The sequence below is a fragment of the Myxine glutinosa genome, chromosome 5, assembly GCF_964187855.1.
Source record: "Myxine glutinosa chromosome 5, kmMyxGlut1.1, whole genome shotgun sequence".
NCBI classification, from domain to species: domain Eukaryota; kingdom Metazoa; phylum Chordata; class Myxini; order Myxiniformes; family Myxinidae; genus Myxine; species Myxine glutinosa.
This window is the reverse complement of record NC_136265.1, coordinates 160,142,057-160,164,945: the sequence shown is the minus strand read 5'-3', so window position 1 is coordinate 160,164,945 and position 22,889 is coordinate 160,142,057. Positions and strand designations below refer to the sequence as shown.

The following is a 22,889-nucleotide window of genomic DNA, read 5'->3' as shown; positions in this document are numbered from 1 at the left end:
CATGATGCGTCTTACATGCCAGACATTTGCAAAAAACCAGTGGTGTGGAGTCCTGTCACCTTGGTGAGTGGACGCGGATGGTGCGAAGAGACTTCCAATCCTAACTACCTTCTAAATGACTTTAACACACTTTACACTACCCGGGGTCTTTCCCTGCCAAACCATTGGCCATTTTTACTCTATGTGGTTCTAAAAACCGAACTCCCATTGAGCATACGGTGGTGCTCACCAATTTGGGGTCTCACTCCCCCGATTCTACTGCCTGTGCCCTCGCACAATTTCCGGGCTGGGTCGTGTGGCACTCCCAGCAGGTCCGCTCACCTGCACACCGCCGTCACTGTAGTTGTCTCCCGAGCTTACCTGCTCCTTACCCTAACCTACCTGGGGAAGGCCCTCTAGCGCTCTCACCCCCCTACCGCCCTCTCTGGCGTCGGGCTACCCGGGTCCGCCCTCTGGATCCTTGGGCCCCATTGAACTCTACTGGCTCCCAGAGCCTACCTGCGGCCTCACCTGGCCGACAGATTAACAGTGGCGGAGTGCCCATTCAATCACACTCACTAACAGGCCACACGCCCAGCCAATTTACTCCACTAATGCACCCAACACAACACTTCTGTGCAACTACTCGCACCACAGATGCCAATATCCAACCACAATTTACCTACTCCCTCTACCTACTTTTAAACTACCCTCCCCGGGTATTCGTGAAGGGGTCCATCCTTCCCCATCCACTCCTTTCGCACCAACCACTCCACTCCACGTATTCCACACTACTCACTCCACACCATCCATTCCATACTCCATTTATTCCATACCAATCATTCCATGCAACCATTCTCCATTCACCTGTACTTCCACTTGCACACCTGGTGTCCACATAAGAGCTTAATGGCAGACAAATCTTTCATATCTAAATGTTTTATTTTTTTTCCCAAATTCATTATATCTATATACTTTTCACCTTTCAATAAATAAAAAAATATACCAACCAAATCTGTTTTCCTGAGCCTGGACCTGCATTGTTGAATCACCTGTTCCTTCAAGGCACATAAAACATGCAGGGATTTACAAGAACAACATCGTATCTCTCCCATTTCACAAATTATGTACGCAATTTTTTTAGCCTGTTCATTAAATTCCCATCATTTGTCATGCAATAATCCTAGATATTGATATTGAACAAAAGGTCCCCATGCAAATCACACAGAAAAGGCTTGCATCTTTAACATTGATCATAAAACATCTCTGAATCGTCACTCAGAATGTCTGCCAGATCAAAAATACTCGCCCATTTCTGTGAATGATATCACTCATTTGCATCCTTTTGTCATAAATACATTCATTCATATGAAGGTCAGCTTCAACCACCATTCGAGTGAATGTTAGTTGTCAGTAAAACACCAACAAAGCATTTTACATTCACACCCAAGGTACAAGCAGCCTAATTTTAACAGGTGCACCTGTCTACTTGACCAAATGTCACGCATACCTGCAAACACAATATTTTCACCCATATCTCTGACACACCATTGCAAAGCACACTCTGCCCCACACCAAAACTCACTCTTGATACTTTAATACATGCACACTATCACTTGAGCTCATGACAAAATACAGGGCAATCTTGATACTTCAAGACATGCACACCACAACTAACAACTGTTCACCACTGCTTAAGTGAGTGAAGACAGTTGGAACCACCGCTACAATGCGGACACCCGTGTTTCACCTGTCAAAATCTAATTTTTTGACCAAACACAAAACATTATCACTACTTCTTCTGCAGCTTGAGTAAGTGATTGTTTAACCGCTGCTACAAAATGCGGACATCCGTGTTTAACCTGTCAAATCTAGTGGCAACAGACCACATTGACAAAACACTCCTGGGGTATTTCACGCGATCAACCGTCTGGTATACCCACCAACCAAATAACCAACCAAATAACCTGACCAACCAAATAACACACCACACTGCAAATTTATGCAAGAACAGACAGACAGATGATACAAATAGTTAACACAATACACCACCCTGTGACCATAATACTCGGGAATCAAAATCTGTAATCAGTTCGTTAGATGCGTTACCAAGCGACCAAGAGGAAGAGGAGAGTACAGCTTTGTGCTCAAGTCTTTGTTTTCCAGGTCGTCCTAGAGTTAGCATCCTGTCACGGTTGCCATCTTGTTAGGGATATTTTCCTACAGTAGTATGTAATAGATGAACCAAAATTCAATGTCCATAAACTTGTCAGAAGAGAGTCACAAATTTTAATTCCCGAGGAGGATAACACTTTCTATCTACAAAGAAATACACAGCAAGAAAACAATAACCCTAATCAAACCAAGGAGAGCACGCTACAATTCACAAAAGCACATTGCAAGATTCACAGAAGGTCCCAAGTGAAATCCTGGTACAGTAGAGATGTACATCAAAGGAAACATCATAGAGATACAGTAGCATGCACAGTATACAATCGACATACAGTGTAACCATACAGAATCATAAGGATACAGTAGCATGCACAGTATACAGTTAACATACAGTATGAACATACAGAATCGACCAGCCAAGTGAAGTATCCTGGCTATTTGGACATCAGTTTCTGATTTTTATACAATTTCAAGTGGGAGGAGCAAGTGGAGGGGGGAGGAGCGAAGAGAAGGGAGGAGAGCAGTAGGATTGGTTGGGCAAAGTTTGGGTGGGAGGGAGAAAGTGGAGGCGGGAGGAGGGAAGAGAGGGGAGGAGAGCAATAGGATTGGTTGGGCAAAGTTTGGGTGGGAGGGAGCAAGGATCGGGGGATACAATGTGATTGGTCGAGTGAAATCTTGGGATGGGAGTGCCCCCCGCTGGGAGCAGATCTGCATTTACAAATTCTTTAATGAGAAGAATGTGCTGCTCCAGACTCTTCAGCACCAAGACACTATCAATCATAACGTTGCGTAAACGTTGCAGCGACATTTTATAATGCCATTGCAGGGACATTTATGATTTAATATTTAGAAAATATACAATAAGAAAGTCCTTATTCAATCAAAACGTCACTCAGTAGCTATGACAATCACATCCTTTTCCAATCTGCAAACTCATCTTTTCCCCATACCAGAGAGCCAGAGAGAGCTAGCCTACATGGATTTTCTATAGGATTTTTAAATTTTATTTTAGACTAACCTTCATCAAATACTAATAAGCTATTTGATTCAGTGTTTAATTATCGTTCTTTTGAAAGATTCCACTGAGAACGCTGACAATTCCATAAAACTATTTATTAAATAAACTATAAGTGAAAAAGAAAAAGGCATGCGCTGAGCTTATCTTAACAAAGGTCAGCGAAGAGCGATTTCTCCACTCCCATTGTTCAACTCTGCAAAATAATTACCAAGTATTTGCATTCGTACTAAGTCGATTATTCACAGTCACAAAGAAAGCTTGTTTACCAAGCGCATTGGTAAGCAGGCACCAATAGTAATTAGCTTTCACCAACAATGGACAGTTCTGAATACTAATTTACTCAGACATTGCGATGTCAGCTGTCAGCCATACTAAGAAAAAAGCAATATCTTACTTATGAAACTCATGGAACTTCAATGAGACATACTAAATCCAACATTACATTATTTCAAAAGAACATCCCATATGTAATATTACCCTCAGTCATAAATGACAATATGTGGTCCACCATTGCCTCCATTAAGAATTTTTACTTTTCTCGAGCAACGATTTTGGTCAGTGCCGGAGATAACTTGCCAACTTTAGTAAATTCCAAATTCTGCATGGAATGACATGGAATGCAGAACGAATTTTGTCAGTGTCGGAGATAACTTGCCAACAGTATGATATCCCAAATTTTGCATGGAAACCACAAAAAAACTTGCAGACTAGGAAAGCAGGTTTGTGGCTCATAGAAATTACTTGCTTCATAAATTTACACTTCCACAGTATGCACTTAAACTTAACTACTTAACATGCTTAATTGATGCGTCCTTTCGCTACAAGAGACACTTAAATAACAAAAAATGTGTATACAACCTCATGATCTCCATATAGGCGTATGCAGAATACAAACATTGCATGATCTGTCACAGCATGCAATTTTCATCAATATGCCTAGGAAAAGAACTGAAATGACCCACCGATCAACAATATATTAAAATAACATAATACGTATCAGTGCTGGTCAAGTTTGCAACAGAAGCAGTTAGTATGACAATTATATCGTCAGACGACATTTTTTCCACGAACTGGTAGTATCTTTGACATGCTGTATCAAAACGGGTTTGGGTGCTATGGGATAGTTTATGGTATCAAATGAAAGCTGAGATAATGTACAATGATAGAAAAATATTTATTCATGCACATGGGGCATTCTGAACTCGTATTTTACATATAAGCTGAAATATTTTAGTCAATTCCACATTACGCTAGGAAAAAATGGGGTACCGCTTTGCAACCCCAGTTATTCCAACCAAGTTACCCTTAAATCTGTCATATAGATATTTTATTATGACAAGTAGATGATCAGCTTTCTTTTGATATATAAACTTGTGCTATTGAGCAATATTAACCATCACAGACACTGAAATAAACAAGAGCGTTGAATATGGTGCAACATCGATAACAAAATTGGTGTTTTGGGGGTACCATCAAATATGGGTCCCAAATGGACAGTGAGTCCCAGTTTATTAACTGTTACCAGTTGATTTCCACTTCAGGGGACCCCAATGGTCCAGAAAAACACTGGGTCGGAGGGTTGTGGGAAGGGGGGTGCAGATGGACCCTACCTGGCCCATGGCCTAAGGTGGTTCCATCATTGACGGAGGCCCCTGTGAAGAGTTTGGGGAGATGGCATACAGTGGAGTTGAATGATGTGGGAAGGGTGGAGGAGGTGAGTGTAGTGCTGTGTACGGCCGAGTGAGGCCGCTGTGGGCGGGGCCGAGGAGGCCGCTGTGGGCGGGGCCGAGGAGGCCTGCGTTGCCGTTGCCTGGAATAAAGATGGTGCTTGATGCTCTCTGCCTGTCTGCATCTTTATATCAAAAGACATTACAATTGGCGACGAGGATGGGATTGGATGTAGATGACGGCTTCCCACCAGAAACATGCGGCCCATGACAAGCCCTGCAAAATCTACATGAACGCGCTGCCACGTTCTATCAGCAGGCGGCCAGAACAACAACACATGTGAGGGATTCATTCATTCCTCTTTTCTCCCGCCTCTGGAACAAACTCCCTCACTCTCTTCAATCCCACTCCTCCCTCCAGGTCTTTAAAACAGCTGTTCACCACCATCTCTTATCTTCCTCAATCCAAAACCTTGATCTTTTCTACCCCCGCTAATTTCACCCCAAATCCACTTTTTTGAAATACCAACCTCTGTCCTGGAAGTCCTTGGTGTCCTTGTGTTTTATACTTCTCCCACCCCCCCCCTCCCCCTTCCCACGCCTCCTCCCCACAAGCCCTCTCCCTCCCACACATCTCCCTGCTCTCAAATGTTGTGTTTGTGTGCTTCCTCTTCTCTCCCCATCTTGTCTTCCGCTCCCTCTTTTTATATATTTTGTTTGTCTGGTTGATTTGTTTGTGAAATAAATGTTAGCTCTTTCACGAGCCTCGATTCTGTATACAAAAAACAAAAACAAAAAAAACAGTTTGACGTGTATCACATGCTTCTACCGTCCGCTCGATGTCCGCATCAAGCCCGGTCCACCACAACAAACCTAAATTGGGGCTAAACAACAAAGCAGGCTAAACTATTTGTTTTGACCATACCCAAATGACCCTCACGCAACTCATTCCTGCTGCTTTACGTCAGCGCTGTCTCCTGGGAAGTTTTCCAGACTAACTCCTAGTGGCAGTGTATCATCGAGTGACTCATCTGTTAAAAGAGGTTCATTCTGCTGCCCCACGGTGATTCTATCCACCGATACATTGATGAAAACATTGCCAGACACCACCTCCACCGTCTCCAGTAGTCCAACTCTAGTTTGTGGCTGCAGCCAGGCGTCACGTCGAGTGGGTTTTATCACATTAATGTATCACTCCCATAGGTCGAGTCTACCAGGGTCTTAACCACGATCAGGTTTCCAGGCAGTGGTATTGTTAAAGGCTCTACAACTGCACAGGGCCGGCCCGCTTGGGTTGCAGACTACCTGGATATTACTTCGTGTCTGGGCAGGAACTCTTGTTTTGTCTCTGCTCGACGTGTGGACAAAACTGACGGTGGACTCCTGTGCCATGTTCCGAGTGCAGAATACCCAGGTAAGTATTTTAGTATATTCATGCCTATTAGACCTGGCAATCTTCGCTGGCATTGGTTGGTCCGGTTATCTCTTGTGATTAAAACCCCCCCTTTTTGGAATCAATACACCATCGGCCTCCACGTCAATGTCTATGTACCCGGTGTATGTTGGTTCTCAAAAAAACTCTCTGTCACCATAGAAACCATTGACCCTGTGTCTATTAACGAGTTCACTTTGGTCACCACTTTGGTTGGACTTTCTCCGACAACAGTCTCTAAAAATCCATCATCTGAGCAACTTTGTGGCTGCCCCGCAGTTGTGCTCCTGCCTACGGGGCCCTCTAGTTTGACTGGTTGATGGAGCTTGACTGGTTGTTGGTCTCAACTTCCTGGCTCCTCTTATATGATCTACATTCTGGTTTGTGATGGCCAAATTTTCCACAGAAATGTCACTTGCCTTTTCCTCGTCAACGCAGTTGTTCGTCGAAAGATAACTGTTGATGTTTTATTTGATTAGCCAATGCTGCTTGTTGTTGAAAGAGTGTTTCAATCAATTCCTTCTGCTGTATTAAAAGCTTTTCAAGGGGAGAAGTTCCTTTTTAAGGATCTTGGATGACATTCACCACTGGGCCATCTTCAGGAGCTGATACAGAACAGACGTTCCTTGCAACCTTCTTTGGCCTGCCGAGTTCGGTGCCTATTTCAGCCAAGTAGTTCATGGCAAATTCACACATATCCAAGAATGTGGTTGAGGAGTTGGCTTTCACCTGCTTCTTCAGCTCCCACCGCAGCCTGACATCAGCGACACTCTTGACAAACTGCTCCCTCAGCATTGTGTTCCTGTCAGTGATTCTTTCAAGGCAATGCGAGTGAGGCGGCCCAAGATACCCACGAGTGCATGGGACACATCAGCCAAAGACTCACCTTCCTGTTGCTACCTCTCGTAGAAATTTCTCAATAACTGTGAGGCTGAAAGAAGTTCCCCGAAAAGCCCGCACAATGCCTCAAAGAAAGACATCTCCTTCAGCCACGCAGTCCTGGCCCCTTATTTCAATTTTGGCTGGGCCCTCCAAATAAAATGCTAAATAGTCCACAGCTTCGGCGCCACTGAGGCCTTCTGCTCATGTGTACAGTGTAGCGCCACCTGGTGTTGGCGGCAGAGTGTATTACAATTTCCAGCAACACTGGGGTTAAAGCTCTCTTTACACGGGTAAATTTTTCCTCCTTCCCCCCCCCCTGCCCCAAAATGGAGGGGCCTGTCAAAGCCACCCCCCCACCCCCCAAAAGATGTATAAGTAGTATATCTTTCCCCTCCCTCTCCCCCTTCCACTACCCCCACTCTCTTCCTCACCCCTCCCTCTCCTGCCCACCCCCCCTCCTGTTAGTCCATTACAAGAGCTGTAATCTACTTCGACTGCTTCCCCAGTGCTGGAGAGGTGGTGGTGCTGCATCGAAGAGCACACCTTGTCTTTCCTCAGTGAAGATGCTTTGTCCAGTTCACACAATATCTGTGGTTCATGGAAACTGCATTATAAGTATTATACAAAATGAGATTGAATAACTGGAACCAGGAAGTGTTGTCCATTCAGGAAAATAACAGCCAGAAGTAAAAAAATAAGATAATCCCCATGGTTTGATGACGATTATTAATCAGAATGATCACAATATACAGGACAACGATCGTTATAATCGTTATAATTAATGTTATTATAGCAATCATATTCATAGTTTTTTATGATTATTGTAAATAATTAAACTGCTTATGTTATGGTTGTAGACACAATAACAACATTTGATTTTGTTTACTCCTTATTAGGATGTTTTCTCGTTGCCATGGAGACCTGGAGTGTCGTGTTTACTCCCTGAACGATTGGTGGGTTCACCCGGACGTGTCTAGGCGAGCTCAGGGCCACCCAGGGTGTGACTCGCTCCAGGTGCAGGTCCAGCCCCCCACTCCACCTAAACCCCAGCCCTGATCGATCATCGGGACCGGAGTAATGCTCTCTTTCTGGGCCGCGAGTCGTGCCTCCACCCACCGAGCTTTGGGCCTGTTCGCCGGCGCACGAAGCCTGCCTCGACTAATATCACTGGCCGGGTCTCTGAGCGGCCCAGGACTGGATCGCCGTGGCCGGTGTGTGTTTGATAAATGGCGGGTGCGGATAAAGCTTCCCGTAGTGATGCGTCTAGGTCCCTGGTTAGAACGTGCTTGTCTATCCTTCATGTAATATTGTGTTTCCTTCCTGCATTTCCGGCCCTGCAGTGACGTGGACATGTGGAGTAAAAACATTGGGATAACAACTTGTACCTGTTATCGCTTAACTTGATTCCATTTGTTCACCTGCTCCATTATTTCATAAAAACGATCAACGTTTAGCTCCACCACAGAATAGGTTACTTTGCAGGGTGCTGCATCAAGGAGTACAGCGCTCTTTGGAGGAAGGCGCCCATTCCCTGCTGACCGATCTGCTTAATAGTAGAGGGTCCAAAACGATAAAGAGACGAATATTTAGGAGTTCGACTATTTCATCTGCTAGAAAATTAATAAAAAATTGATTTTATTATTGTGTGATTCATTAATTATTAATTATTATTAATTATTATTGTGATTGTGTGAAAATTATATGGTCATTACCTGGGTGGATGCAGGTGTTGAAAATGGTCCAATTACTTGTCTCTTTGGGTGGACAAATCCATCCACCCTCTTTGGGTGGATTTGGACAAAAATGGTCCAAATTCGCAACTTGATGTTGTCAACACATGTGGTCTGTGTATCTGGGATGCATTTATTGACAGCCTACACAACCCACTGAGGATTTTAAGAAAAAAAACGTCTTTCACATTTTTCGGTCAAAAAATAAAGGCTGCATATACAAAAATGGCCACAAATTTTTTTCGCAAGGTTTCCGGCAGAGCAGACCTCTCATTCAGCGGACCTCAATGTCCAAATTAATAGAAAAAACACAACCTCTCCACCACCGCAGGTGGACGTAGGTTGTGTATTCACTCCTGTTTGTCTATCTGTGAGAACGATATGTCAAAAAGTTGTGGATGGATTTGGACAAAATTTGGTGGACAAGTTGGGTGTGTGACACAGACGAATTGATTAGATTTTAGTGAAGATCTGAATATGGATACTTGCTGGCATTAGCATTTTTTAATTATTAAGGTAATTGAGAGATGTTGAGGAGGTGATTGAGAGAGAGAGAATTCTTCATCATTGAGAGATGGGGCCAAAAACTACATATAACATGATATTCCAAAAAGTTGTGGATGGATTTGGATAAAATTTGGTGGACAAGTTGGGTGTGTGATACGGACGAATTGATTAGATTTTAGTGAAGATCTGAATCTGGATACTTGCTGGCATTAGCATTTTAAAATTATTAAGGTAATTGAGAGATGTTGAGGAGGTGATTGAGAGAGAGAATTCTTCATCATTGAGAGATGGGGCCAAAATCTACATATAGCATGATATTCCAAAAAGTTGTGGATGGATTTGGACAAAATTTGGTGGACAAGTTGGGTGTGTGACACGGACGAATTGATTAGATTTTAGTGAAGATCTGAATCTGGATACTTGCTGGTACTAGCATTTTTATTATTATTAAGGTAATTGAGAGATGTTGAGGAGGTGATTGAGAGAGAGACTTCTTCATCATTGAGAGATGGGGCGGAAAACTACATATAGCATGATATTCCAAAAAAATTTGGACAAGGTATGACAATAGTTGGTGAATGAGTTGGGTAGATGACAGGAACAAGCTGATGAGATTTTGGTTCAGGTCAGAATCCAGATCCGACCTTTCGGTGGGATGCAAAACGTAAACTGTTCAACCTGGCAGAGGTATGCGCTCTACCGAGTACCGTTCTAGTTCCATCTCGGATCACAGATATACAAGCATTACCAATGCACCACACACAATACACCACTGGTCAGTCACTCGTAAATAATTTGTGTCAAACATGACAAGCTGAGACCATAATGTCTCATTAGCAATTGAGGAATTTCATTAATACTATCAGTGTTTGCCATTGAAAACAATGCAAAGATAACTTTAATTCTGTTAATCATTAGAACATGAGATTGACATGAAACCAGTTTTGTCTGTTTCGGAAATATTGTGTTGTAATGGTTGGCGGACTCGACCAGTATCCTGATCTGAATCCTGACAACAGGTGGCCTAGAGGTCAAATTTGCCACCGCCACCATCAATTTAGCGACCCAAACACCCCAAACCAATTTAGCGACCCAAACACCCCAAACCAATTTAGTGACCCAAACACCCCAAACCAATTTAGTGACCCAAACACCCCAAAACAATTTAGCGACCCAAACACCCCAAACAGTCCAAGTTGCTTTGGTTTTTGGCGTACAGAAAACTCTGACGAGGACCTGTTTCTACAGCCAGTCGTCTGTCAAATAAGATGGGCCAAGCGATTGACTCCAAGACAAACCAGCCGTAGTTTAAGGTGGCCTCCTCACAACGTTTTGGCACCAAACTCCCAACAGTTGCTCATCTAATGCTCGCCGGAGTTATAATGCCAAATAAACTAGCTGCTTATGGCCAACTCACAGTTGGTGAAAATAAGTTTTAATGTTGTGGGGGATGAGCAGGGTGGAAGAACAGAGAGAGATCACGTATCACATAAAATAAACAGTCAACCATAACCCCTAGCACCCACGATAATGTGTTTGGCTTATCCGTTACCTTACACTTTCATAAGACAGAGACTAAGACAGAGGGAAGGATAAGACACAAAGATGGTGGACCTTGCCGAGGGCGATTGAGATGGCCTCCTCCCCTCATGGCAGGAAACAGGCCCGTCAGACCTTATCATCATCCTTCGCCGTTGGACACCCGATGTACGTCCCGTGCCCCATCTGCTCCTTCTCGTGCAGCAAGCTGTTTGTCCATGTCCGTCCTAGATGCTGTCCTAGTTTCCACAACTCTGGGTCTTCACAACTCCTAGTGCAACTGGCACCCGTCCTCAGGGCTGGACTGGAATGGCTAACTTAGCTGTTCATGTCCATCCTATGCCGACTATTGTCATGGTGTCAGGTGACTACCACTCATGTACATGCGTGCGGCACTCATGCACTCATGTACTGCAGTGAATCAGTACACACCTGCGGAATATCCTGGCCATGCCGAGATGAGAACCAGGGCTGTCGGTATTTGAGGAAAGGAAAACATATATGGACAGATAACAAAGGAATTATATAAGGGATTGAGAAGGGGAGAGGAGGAGGAGTGTGGGTTTAGACACATACGGAGGTGGAGGGGATCACGATTATCAGCTGCTAATACATTCATTGACATGTGCCCTATCATTTCCACATATATACCGTACTCATACCCTAAACGTGTGCAAATAGCATCCCTATTTTACTTTACACCTTTTACCCCCTATCATGTCTCCACAACAATATATTCATGCACAACCTAAATGTTGCAAGAAAGAAATGACCACTTCCAGTTTTGCTGAACTCGCTCACAATGACCTTGGACTGCCATTGACTTTTAATAATGGATGAAAAATAGAGAAACACATCATAAAGCACAAAAGCAATACTTTGCGACCTACATGAAATGAGAAAAAAAAATTCACTATTGGAGAATAGACTCCAACTATTCGGAGGGTTTATTGCAATCCTGAGCACCTGGCCTTTATACAGTCCCCGGTACAGCAAAATGTGAGGCTGAAATTTGCAGTGAGCCTCCATCTTCGATCCATCGGTATCTTGCAATAATGAGATGGTTCTAATTTTACTTTTTAAAGAATTCTTAAAATCAAAAGTTTCACTGCGCCATTTGACAACTTAGCTTGGAGGTAATTTTAAAAATTTACTTACATTTAAAGTGTGCACAAAATGCCACGTTTTTCACACTGTGTTCTTTTTCTCAGTTTGAAAGTTCAGTATAGTTTATGATTTTCAAAACATGGTAATTTACTAATTTTACATCAATCCATTTGTTACATTTCCTTTGCATTGTGTAACCGACGTAGTCTGCAGCAGCAGCCTGTTTTCACTCCACTGCAGGATGAATGTCTCCCTCAACTCTCGCTAAGCCTGGTGTTGGCTTAACGGTTAAGGTGGCTGGCTTAAGATTTTAGGGTCCGGAGTTAGAGCCCCTGTCATGCCGTTGAATTAACACCAGCTGGGTTGACTCAGCCTGTCATCCTTCCGAGGTCGGCAAAATGAGTACCAGCTTACTGGGAAGAATGAGCCATTTGAGTGTCCTGCATCGGAGGGGCGACCCATCCAGGATTGTGCCCAATAGCCAAGAAACTGCCTCGGCAACCATATGCATCTGAAGATGCAAAAGGAGTGTTCTTCTTCTTCAAGTCTTGCTTGGGGATGAGGGGAGGTGGTTTTGACATGGTCACCACACTTGCCAAGTGCAGATTCGACAGAGAGTTTGGGCAGGAGTTTGCTCAGCGTTTTGGCGATAACTCACCGCTTCATGAAAGCAACCGTGGGATCTTTAACGTCCACCAAGGAGTAGTGTTGGCAGAAAGAACCACTGACTTAATGTCATTCCAATGGTCGCTGCACACATTGTTGCCTCGCCCTGCATGCAAAACACCGGAATGACAGTTTATAGCTGGGTCGAGATTCGAACCAAATGAAAATAGAAATTATTTCCCCAAAAAATTTCTTATAAAGTTTTGACGACATTGCTACGATGTTCTGTCACTTAATTATTTTAATACCCTTACACAAGAATTAAGTTCATGTATACACCTCTGGTTGGGAGGACAAGATTGGCCAAGCAAAGCAGAACTAGAAAGCATCTGAAAATGCAAAGCCCATCTGTGTCCGCTTTGTATTCAGACTTCTTCTTGCGTATGCTAAACATGACAAAAACAGCTTAAAAACAAGAAAAAGAGCAATCAGAAATTGCAAACCCTCGCCAGGATGTATTTTCAGTGGTTTTTAAGGCTTTTTTTTTTTTTTTTTTTTTTTTGTATACAATATCGAGGCTCGTGAAAGAGCGAACATTAATCACACAGAAAGACAAACCGACACATAAAACATATAACATAGGGAGCGGTAGACAAGATGGGGAGAGAGGGGGAAGGACACAAACACAACATTTGAGAGCAGGGACCGAGAGACATGGAGACATCGAGAGATCTGAGAGAGGGCGAGGGCTTTGGGGGGGGGGGGGGGCGTGGGAAGGGGGTGGTGGGAGAGGTATAAAACATATGGACACTGCCAGGACTTCCAGGAAAGAAGTTGGAATTTCAAACAAGGTGGATCTGGGGTGAATTAGCGGGGGTAGAAAAGATCAAGGTTTTGGATGGGGGAAGATAAGAGATGGTGGTGAACAGCTGTTTTAAAGACCTGGAGGGAGGAGCTTTTGCGTTAAAACAAATATGGCGGCCGAACCACGTGGCCGATGACGTCATCATTATTTTTTTTCTAAACTAATTTATTCCTAGATTACGCTCAAGAAATTTCATCTTGATCGGATGAAGTTTTGTACTTGTCGAATTATGATGTCATAACGGAGGCACCTATGACATCATCATTAACATATTTTATTCCCCATGGAGAGTTCTTTACAATAAGCCATGTCTCAATTTTTTGAGACAGTCGCCGACTCTGGATCCAGCAAAAGCGCCCCAGACCATCACGCTTCCTCCTCCATATTTGACAGTTGGTCTTTTTTTTTTTTTTTTTTTTTTTTTGTATACAAGATCGAGGCTCGTGAAAGAGCAAAAAAGGACTGTTACGGTTTGTGACCTTTTTCTTCTTCCTTCCCCCACACCCCCCTGTGAGTTAGACCAAGTGGTTTGGTCCATGTGCATAAAGCCTATGATTGGCTGTGGGGCAGGGGAGTGGCCAGGAAGGTGATTCAGAGGAGTGAGTGGTCATTTTGGAGGAGGGCTTGTGGCAGGGTGCTTTTTCGGGGGTTGTAGAGTGTCTAGCTGCAATCTCTCTACCTGAAGGGTGACGTTGATTGAACTCTTGCTGCCTTGGGGCCTACTGTTGGGCCTGCCTTGGGGCCTACTACTGGGCCTGCCATGGGGCCTACTACTGGGCCTGCCCTGGGGCCTACTGTTGGGCCTGCCATGGGGCCTACTACTGGGCCTGCCATGGGGCCTACTACTGGGCCTGCCATGGGGCCTACTACTGGGCCTGCCATGGGGCCTACTACTGGGCCTACTACTGGGCCTGCCCTGGGGCCTACTACTGGGCCTGCCCTGGGGCCTACTGTTGGGCCTGCCTTGGGGCCTACTACTGGGCCTGCACTGGGGCCTACTACTGGGCCTGCCATGGGGCCTACTACTGGGCCTACTACTGGGCCTGCCCTGGGGCCTACTACTGGGCCTGCACTGGGGCCTACTCTTGGACCTGCCTACTCTTGGACCTGCCTACTCTTGGACCTGCCTACTCTTGGACCTGCCTACTCTTGGACTTGCCTACTCTTGGACCTGCCTACTCTTGGACCTGCCTACTCTTGGACCGGCCTACTCTTGGACCGGCCTACTCTTGGACCGGCCTACTCTTGGACCTGCCTACTCTTGGACCTGCCTACTCTTGGACCTGCCTACTCTTGGACTGGCCTATTCGGGTTTTTCCCTTTTTTCTCCCTTCTTGGTTTTATGTGTGGGAAGAGATTTTCGTGTGATAATCCATAAATAAAGACGGTGTGTTTGAAGGCTTGGCTTGGTGTGCTTCAGGCCGTAACAGTGTCACACACTGAAGAACCATCCTTTCACCTAATGGACGGCGTACAAAAACCCTGCGTGATGAACCAAAGATTTCAAATTTTGATTCATCGGTCCACAAGACCTTCTTCCAGTCTTCAGTAGTCCACTGGTGGTGCTTCACGGCCCAGGCAAGCGTCTTTTTCTTATTTTGCCATCTTAGCAATGGCTTTCTTGCTGCCACTCGACCTGTCAAACCTGCAGCTCAAAGTCTTCTCTTCACAGTTGAAACTGAGACTTGCTTACTTCGACCAGTGTTAAGCTGTGCTTGAAGCTGTTGTCCTGTGAGCCGCCTATCACGCAAGCTGTTGACTCTCAGAAACTTGTCTTCTGATTCTGTTGTGGCTTTGTCAGACCTCTTCAGACCTCTTCCTGTCAGAGATTCCTCCAGTTTCAAATATACCACTTCCTGCAATGCAATATTGTCCAAATAATGCTTCAGATGGTGTAATAACAGTCTGTTCCAATACTGCTTTTATACAGATGGGGGTTTGTAATCAAGTAATCAGCAGAGGTTGGGACACCTGTAGGAATTGTTTGCATGAACTTTCAAGGCTTAATTTACTTACATTGCTGCAGAAGAGCTGTAAGTTGTTAACCAATTACTTGTTCCCTGAAGAAGGCCATTTGTTTTACAATATAACTGTGCAATTTACATTATTTTCCCATTTTTGCAAACCTAAACTTTTTTTTAAACCTCGAGCAGTTTACTGCTTACCTTTGTACCATTTCAGGTTATTCACTGGACATTAAACTGTGTAAATTTCAATTGAAACTGTAAAATTTGAGGTGTTCTAAAACTTTTGACCGGTAGTGTACATATCTGTACCAAGTTTGAATTAGATCCCGTTAGCCATTCTCAAGTTATGGACCTATTACAGACTTTGACCTTTAAACTTTGACCTCTTGAACCCAAAATCGAATCAGTTAATCTTTACATCATTATACATACCTGTACCAAGTTTGAATTGGATCACTTCAGCCATTCTCAAGTTATAGATCTATTACAGACTTTGACCTTTGACCTATGGACCCCAATTCTAATCACTTGATCTTTACAACATTATACAAACGTGTACCAAGTTTGAATTAGATCACTTCAGCCGTTCTCAAGTTATAGACCTATTACAGATTTGACCTTTGACACCAAATTCTAATCATTTAATCTTTACATCATTATACATACCCGTACCAAATTTTAATTAGATTACTTCAGCCATTCTCAAGTTATAGACCTATTACAGATTTGACCTTTGACCTCTGACCCCAAAATCGAATCACTTAATCTTTACAATATTATACATACCTGTGCTAAGTTTGAATAAGATCCCTTCAGCCATTCTCAAGTTATAGACCTATTACAGATTTGACCTTTGACCCCAAAATCTAATAAGTTAATCTTTGCATCATTATACATACCTGTATTAAGTTTGAATTAGATCCCTTCAGCCGTTCTCAAGTTATAGACCTATTACAGACTTTGACCTCTTGACCCCAATATCTAATCGGTTCATTTTTACATCATTCTACATAAGTGTACCAAATTTGGTCAGAATCCAATCACTGGTTCGCAAGTTATCACGGTAATAGTATTTTTACCTAACATGACCTCTGACCTTTGACCTTTGCCCTCGTGACCTCAAACCCTAATCAGTTCATCTTTACCTCATTATACATACCTGCACCAAATTTGACTAAGATCCCTTTATCCGTTCTCAAGTTATCGTGGTAACGAAAACCTATCACGGACGGACAGACGGACGGACGGACAGACGGACGGACGGATGGCCGGACGGACGGATGGCCGGACGGACAACCTGCAAACATAATGCCTCTGGCGACTTCGTCGGCGGAGGCATAAAAATCCAATATTCAACTTGGCTGCTAATTAAACTGCCTTGACAGTCACAGAATAACAGAAAAGGTGTGAACAGTTTTGCTCATCCTTAACTAAACTGAGCAACCATACAGAAGAAGCTTTGTAGCAAGTGTTGCAATAATCTTGGTGAGAGAATCACCGATGCTCACAGACATGTTTGGAATGCCAGTTGCCCATTTTAATGTGTTCAAGCTCTAAATTTCACCATGATTAACATAGCAGATCATGAGTCCACATAACATGAATAATAACAGGTGTCAATATACTTGACAGAGCTATGGGGCGTTCACGACAAGTCAAGATCCTGGACTAATCCCAGGGTACTTGATTGAAGGTGGCAGGAAATTTGTATTTTGTTAAAGGTGTCAGCGTTAACTCGCCTCCTCTTCACAAAAGACACTGTAGGATATTTAATGTACAGCAACTAGTGCTCCTCTGGTTAAACGTCGTTCTCATGGACGACGCACATGTTGATACCTTGCCCTGCATGCGAAACACCGGGGTGGCAATCAAATATTTTAAATTTGAACACAAATTTGACCATGAATCGGAAAATGAATCTGTAGTTTAGCAGTATTTTGGCTCTGAATTTGTCTCGATCACACATGCACAGGAGAGGAGCTAGATATTAATTTTACTCTGTCCGCCTGCCTGGCGGTCCAGAAAAATTGAAAATCATTCCAAACAGGAAGCACTGATTTGAAGGACGTCATAAAGGACACAAACGACAGGCATGAATAACTAATGTAACGTGTTAAATAAGGTGGTGTATAAGACACCGCGTCAATCGTGGTGAACTTCCAGAATTATTTTTTTCATACGACCTTTATATAATCTTCATTTTATTTAAATTTAATGACAGAGTTGAACACCGTGGAACACAAATCACATTCTTACTGCTTCCAAAAACCTCCAGTTTTGCATCACTCGGACATGGTAAATAAGGTGATGTATAAGACACTGCATGAACGGTGGTAAAGTTCCGGATTTTTTTGATACAACTTTTAAACTCATCATTTTATTTCAATTTAACGACAAACTTCAACAGTGCATGGGGTAAGGTGTTCTATGAACTCTAGTTGTTGTATGAAATAATTTTATTTTACATTTTCCCATTTATTGATCCCATTATTGTAAACATGTAAAGATTGATAGGAAAAAGAATCACTATTTGTCTTTCCAGTTTTTTGTAAAGAGTGTAAATTTGAAGATAGCACTTTATAACTATTGTAAATTTTATTATATTTAGAGTGTATTGTCATACACTATACAGAGTATCTATATTGTTACGGACACGACTTAAGATGTTGTGATGGGCCGAGCGGAATGGCCGCCGTGTTCGCACAGTTTACCCGATTCCACCCGACGTTGACCAAATCGCTATGCTAAATCGCTATGCTAAATCAATGAAGGAAAGGACACAACGACTGGGATAAATGAAACGACGCAAGGGGTACAGTTCTCAAGACCTCCGGAGGAGGATATAATTGGTGGGGGAGAAAAGGGGTAGATTACAAGGTATGAGGTAAAGCACAGAAGAGATAGGCACTTAGACACAATCTTATCTATCCCAGACAGACCACAGACAAACGGAACAAGACTGACTTACACAGGGATTGATGGCAGGGAAGGACAGGCAGTCGATAGCGCAAGGTGCACCTTGGCTCAGGGACAGAATCAAGCACGGGCCAGTCCAGAGATGCGGGGCGGTGTCACAGCGCTCGGAGGTGGCGTCCTTCTCTGTCCAAGCTGAGGGCGCATCTGACGTCACCTCCCTCTTCCTGCGCATGCTCAGCGGGGAGTGACACGCCCTCGGCTCGTTGGCTCCGCCCCAGATGGAATCAGTCCGCCGCTTCTATTGGGTGCAGGGGGTTACCGGGCTCCGCCCTTGACGAGGAGCTGACAGCGAGCCCCTACGTGGTAACCCCGTCAAACACATGCTCGATCGATGGCAGCTCGTTGGAAAGGCTTGGTGCCCTTTCAACACCCCCTACCAACCAAGCCGGAGTGAGGACGCCCACTCCCCGCGCCGCCGCCGCTGTTGTTGTTGTTGTTGTTGTACCATGAGGAAGAGCTGCGGGGAGGTATTGGGAGGTCCTAAACTTCCTAACGGTGCCATACAATCACATTCTGGTGCAACGAAGAGTCAGAATTAATGGTAACGAGTCCTTAACTGACATAGACTAAGAATAACGAGCAAGATGTCCTATAGTTGTCTACGTGAGATGCGGTGGACCTGGATGCGACATTTAATGGGGGAAATAGGGGGAGGTCGGGTCTACAGAGTGTTGTTTACAGAAAATGGGACTAGGGAATGGGGGATTGGGGATAGTTGGGAAGTATTGGGGAAATAGGGGAATATTTACAAGCGGATATGGATGGAGGCCAATCTCATACACGCATCATTGCACCCTTCTCTACCTCGGGGCGTCCCGACCCGATAAATTTTTACTTACTTTAGTGTGGCACTCAGATGTAGTTCCCTCTACTATTAACTCAACCCTGAGTGCGACAGTTTTACAGATGTTCACAAATGAGTAAATATGTCCCCCTGCGACGTTGCACCCTTCTCCTCACAGAAACACACCCACAGGATAACCGAATCGCGGAAAGAATCCTCAAACTAAACATACAGCCGGTAGGGAGCATCATTTATACAAGACTACACTGATATTTACACTACGATCCAGGACCTGTTCTTTGAGGAACACATGCAGATGTTATGCATAGAGAGAGCACGCATGCCAGCATCGATACACCAACCCACGAGTGCCCTGTGGCCCTACGGCCTTTAATAATGTGCAGAGCACCCCATCCAAGCACCAAAAGCACCACCCCATACACACAGTCAGCACCATCCGGTGCACCAATAAAGTGTTCATAGTCACTGGTGGTGTCGCAGCCGGCCGATGTTCTGCCGCTGGTCTTGCCTTCATGGAGTGCCCTTGGCCTTCTGGCTTCTTTAAAAATAAAGAAAGGCGCCAACCGCGTCCATTTCTGAATTGTGGCCGTCAGGGGGGCCAACTATAAGTGGTTCACCTGTATGGCATAGGTGCCACGTTGACCCAGAGGTCCATCAACGGGTGGTGCTTGCCCGCAAAAGAACTGCGGTCCATGGTGGGCGGCCACAAAAATTGCGGTCCATATGGTGTATCGATCCAGGCAGCAAGCAGCGGAAGTACAGGCCCACAACTGCGGAGCCAGCACCTCTCTCTCCTCTCTCTCTGCCCCAAAGCCAGATCCTCGGAGGTGGGAGACAAAAAGAAGACAAGTGAGTAAGGTGGTAAGGGCGCAAAAGTGCATGCAGTATAAGGTAATGCACACTGGGGGCACATGGGAACCAGGTGAGACAGGTACGTTCCTACCGTACGCCCCCGCCCCCCCCACCAGGTAACCTACATTGCCCCTCCCTTACCCCTTACGGTATCCACAAAACACAACACTACCCATAAACATCTACTTTACACATCAACAACGTCCCTACTGTCTTCCCCGTTCCTCCCATAAACCAAATTCGTCTTCTCTCCCTCCTAACCAATCAAATTTGCCATTTCCAACTCTCATCAAAATTTGCCATCTCCAACTCAACATCAAAATTTGCCATCACCAATTCATCATCAGTCCCTCCTAAGGAGGGAGAGATGGAATCACCCCAATGTCTCATCCACGTCGTGATGCGTCTCACAAATCCACACAGCAATTCTCCTTTCCTGCAACACAGAACAAAGGAACACAGGTGTGGAGTCATCATCCTCACCTCAGGTAAGTGGCTGCGTATGGTGCGACAGGTTCATCAATCCTAACTATTTCCTAAATGACTTTAACAACTTTACATTACCCGGGGTCTTTCCCTGCAAATCCATTGGCCAACTTACACTATGGGTTCTAAAAACCAATTCCCATTGACCAAACTGTGGTGCTTCTCAATTTGGGGTCTCACTCCCCCGATTCATCTCCCGGTGCCCTTGCACAATTTCTGGGCTGTGACGTGTAGCTCTCCCAGCAGGTCTACCCACCTGCACACCTCCACCACTGTAGTTGCCACCCGAGCTTACCTGCTCCTCACCCTAACCTAACTAACTGGGGAAGGCCCTCTCGCACTCTCACCCCCTCAGTGCCCTCTCTGGCACGGGCTGCCCGATCCACACCCGGGATCCTCAGGCACCCACTGACACTAACGGCTCCCAGAGCCCACCTGCGGCCTCACCTGGCCGACATCCTCACAGTGGTGGAGTGCCCAAACCAACTACACATACTAACAGGCTACACGCCCAGCCATTTCCACAACACTAATGCACCCATCCACAATACCATTCTGCAACCGCACCACAAATGCCAATATCCAACCACAATTTACCTATACCCTCTACCTAACACTTACACTACCCGCCCCGGGTACTCGTGAAAGGGGTCCACTCTTCCCCCATCCACACCTTCGCACCATGCACACCACTCCGTACCACTTACTCCAACTCTCTCCACACCACTCATTCCAATACTCCATGTATTCCACACACCTGTACTTGCACACCTGTGCTCTCATACTTGGTGCCGCCTGCACCCTTCTCTCCCCCAAGCGCATTCGCGCTGATCCACAACACTCACTACTCATACACTGCTCCACACACCTGTCCAGTTCTCACACAGCATCATCTCATCTAACTACTTCCCTCTGAAACTTGCGCTTCCCAGTCGTCCCTTTAAACTATTGCGCTCCCTCGTCATTATCATCCATACTAATCTACCTGCGTCCCCACTACAGGTATCAGTCACTAACTAATCTTAGCGTCACCTAAGGTCATCTTCGCTAGATCCCTATCAATATAACCTAACCCACCCGGGCTAGTTTTCACTGCCATACACCCCATAATCTATAGCGCATTTGCCCCACCTTCATGGGAAGGGTGGCAGGGATGCCACCCTTACCCACCGGGCCCATTGCTCATCAATCCCCCAGTCCTCTGGCACTAATAAGCCCCCCTTATTCAGAGGTACTGGGTCCCGCCTCGGCATCTAAAGCCGAGGCAATCCACGGGGGCGCCTGCTCGCCGGTGTAAGGCCTTCTAGTTTCCCGGGGTCTGGCGGGGGGTGTCTGGGGTCAGCTAACCCGCTCCCTGCTGGGCGGAGTTAAGGACCTCAACCGCCGGGGATCATCCCGGCGTGTGGCTCGACAGTGCCGCGCCAGGTGACCCAGACGGTTGCAGGTATAGCACCTCACCTGATAAGGTGCTTGTCTCCGGAATTCCAAATTTTTCCCCCTGAAGGTCCGAATTGGATTACCCGCTCGTGGTCGACCGCGGGCCACCTCCGGGGCCGCCTGCCATGGTCCAGGTCCCGCCAGGCGCTGGTCCACCAGCCTCCGGACCATGCTCGCCAGGTCAGGACTCACGTCGGGGGCGGGCCCCCTAAGGGGTCCGCCCTCCATCGGGGGTCCCACCTGGCGGACCGCCATTGCGTGACGCTCGCTCCCCCGGGCCAGGGGCCTCGCTGCTTCCCAACGGGCCGCAGCGTCAGCCGCCTGGCTCAGAATCTGCGGGCGCCACATGGCGAGCTGTTGCCGGAGCTCAATATCCGGGAGGGCCTGGATAAAATGGTCCAGCGCCAGGCTTTCCCGGGAATCCGCTGCCATGCTAGCATGTGCGATCCCCACTGCGCGGCGAATGTCGTGGGCAAGTTCCCCGATGGCTTCCTGGGGCTTGCGTTTTCGCAGCGCGAGCTGAGCTTTAACAAGCTCGCTCTGCTGTTCAACGCCGAATCGATTAATTAGGGCGTCACGGAGGGCTGGCAGGGTGAGAGCACCCGGTGGTAATGCCGTCAGCATCTCCGCCGCCGCGCCGCGCAATGCGGCCACCAGGTGTACTCCACCTTCGTTCTCACCCCAACCGTTGCCCTTACACACACAGTCAAACTGCGCCAGGTACGCGCGTAGATCACTCTTGCCGTCATACGGCGCGAGTGGGACCTTGTGGGACCACCTCGTATGCGAGTCGTTGCCCGCCTGCCGGACCCCGTGCGTCGCCCCTTGCGGGGTCAGCGCGGGGCCGAACCGGCCGGGCCCC

At 45.8% G+C, this 22,889-nt stretch overlaps 1 protein-coding gene across 3 annotated transcripts in view; it reads left to right on the top strand.

The window, feature by feature from the left end:
* Positions 1–8,057: 8,057 nt before the first annotated feature.
* The window catches only part of SPATA20 (spermatogenesis associated 20), a 150,376-nt gene continuing 135,544 nt past the window's right edge, over positions 8,058–22,889 (top strand). For 2 of the 3 annotated variants that reach the window (XM_078778946.1, XM_078778947.1), the window contains exon 1: positions 8,058–8,361. In XM_078778946.1, the coding sequence (XP_078635072.1) occupies positions 8,228–8,361 (134 nt within the window). In that variant the 5' untranslated portion in view covers positions 8,058–8,227. The remainder of the gene's footprint in view (positions 8,362–22,889) is intronic. The other variant, XM_078778948.1, reaches the window with a different exon arrangement.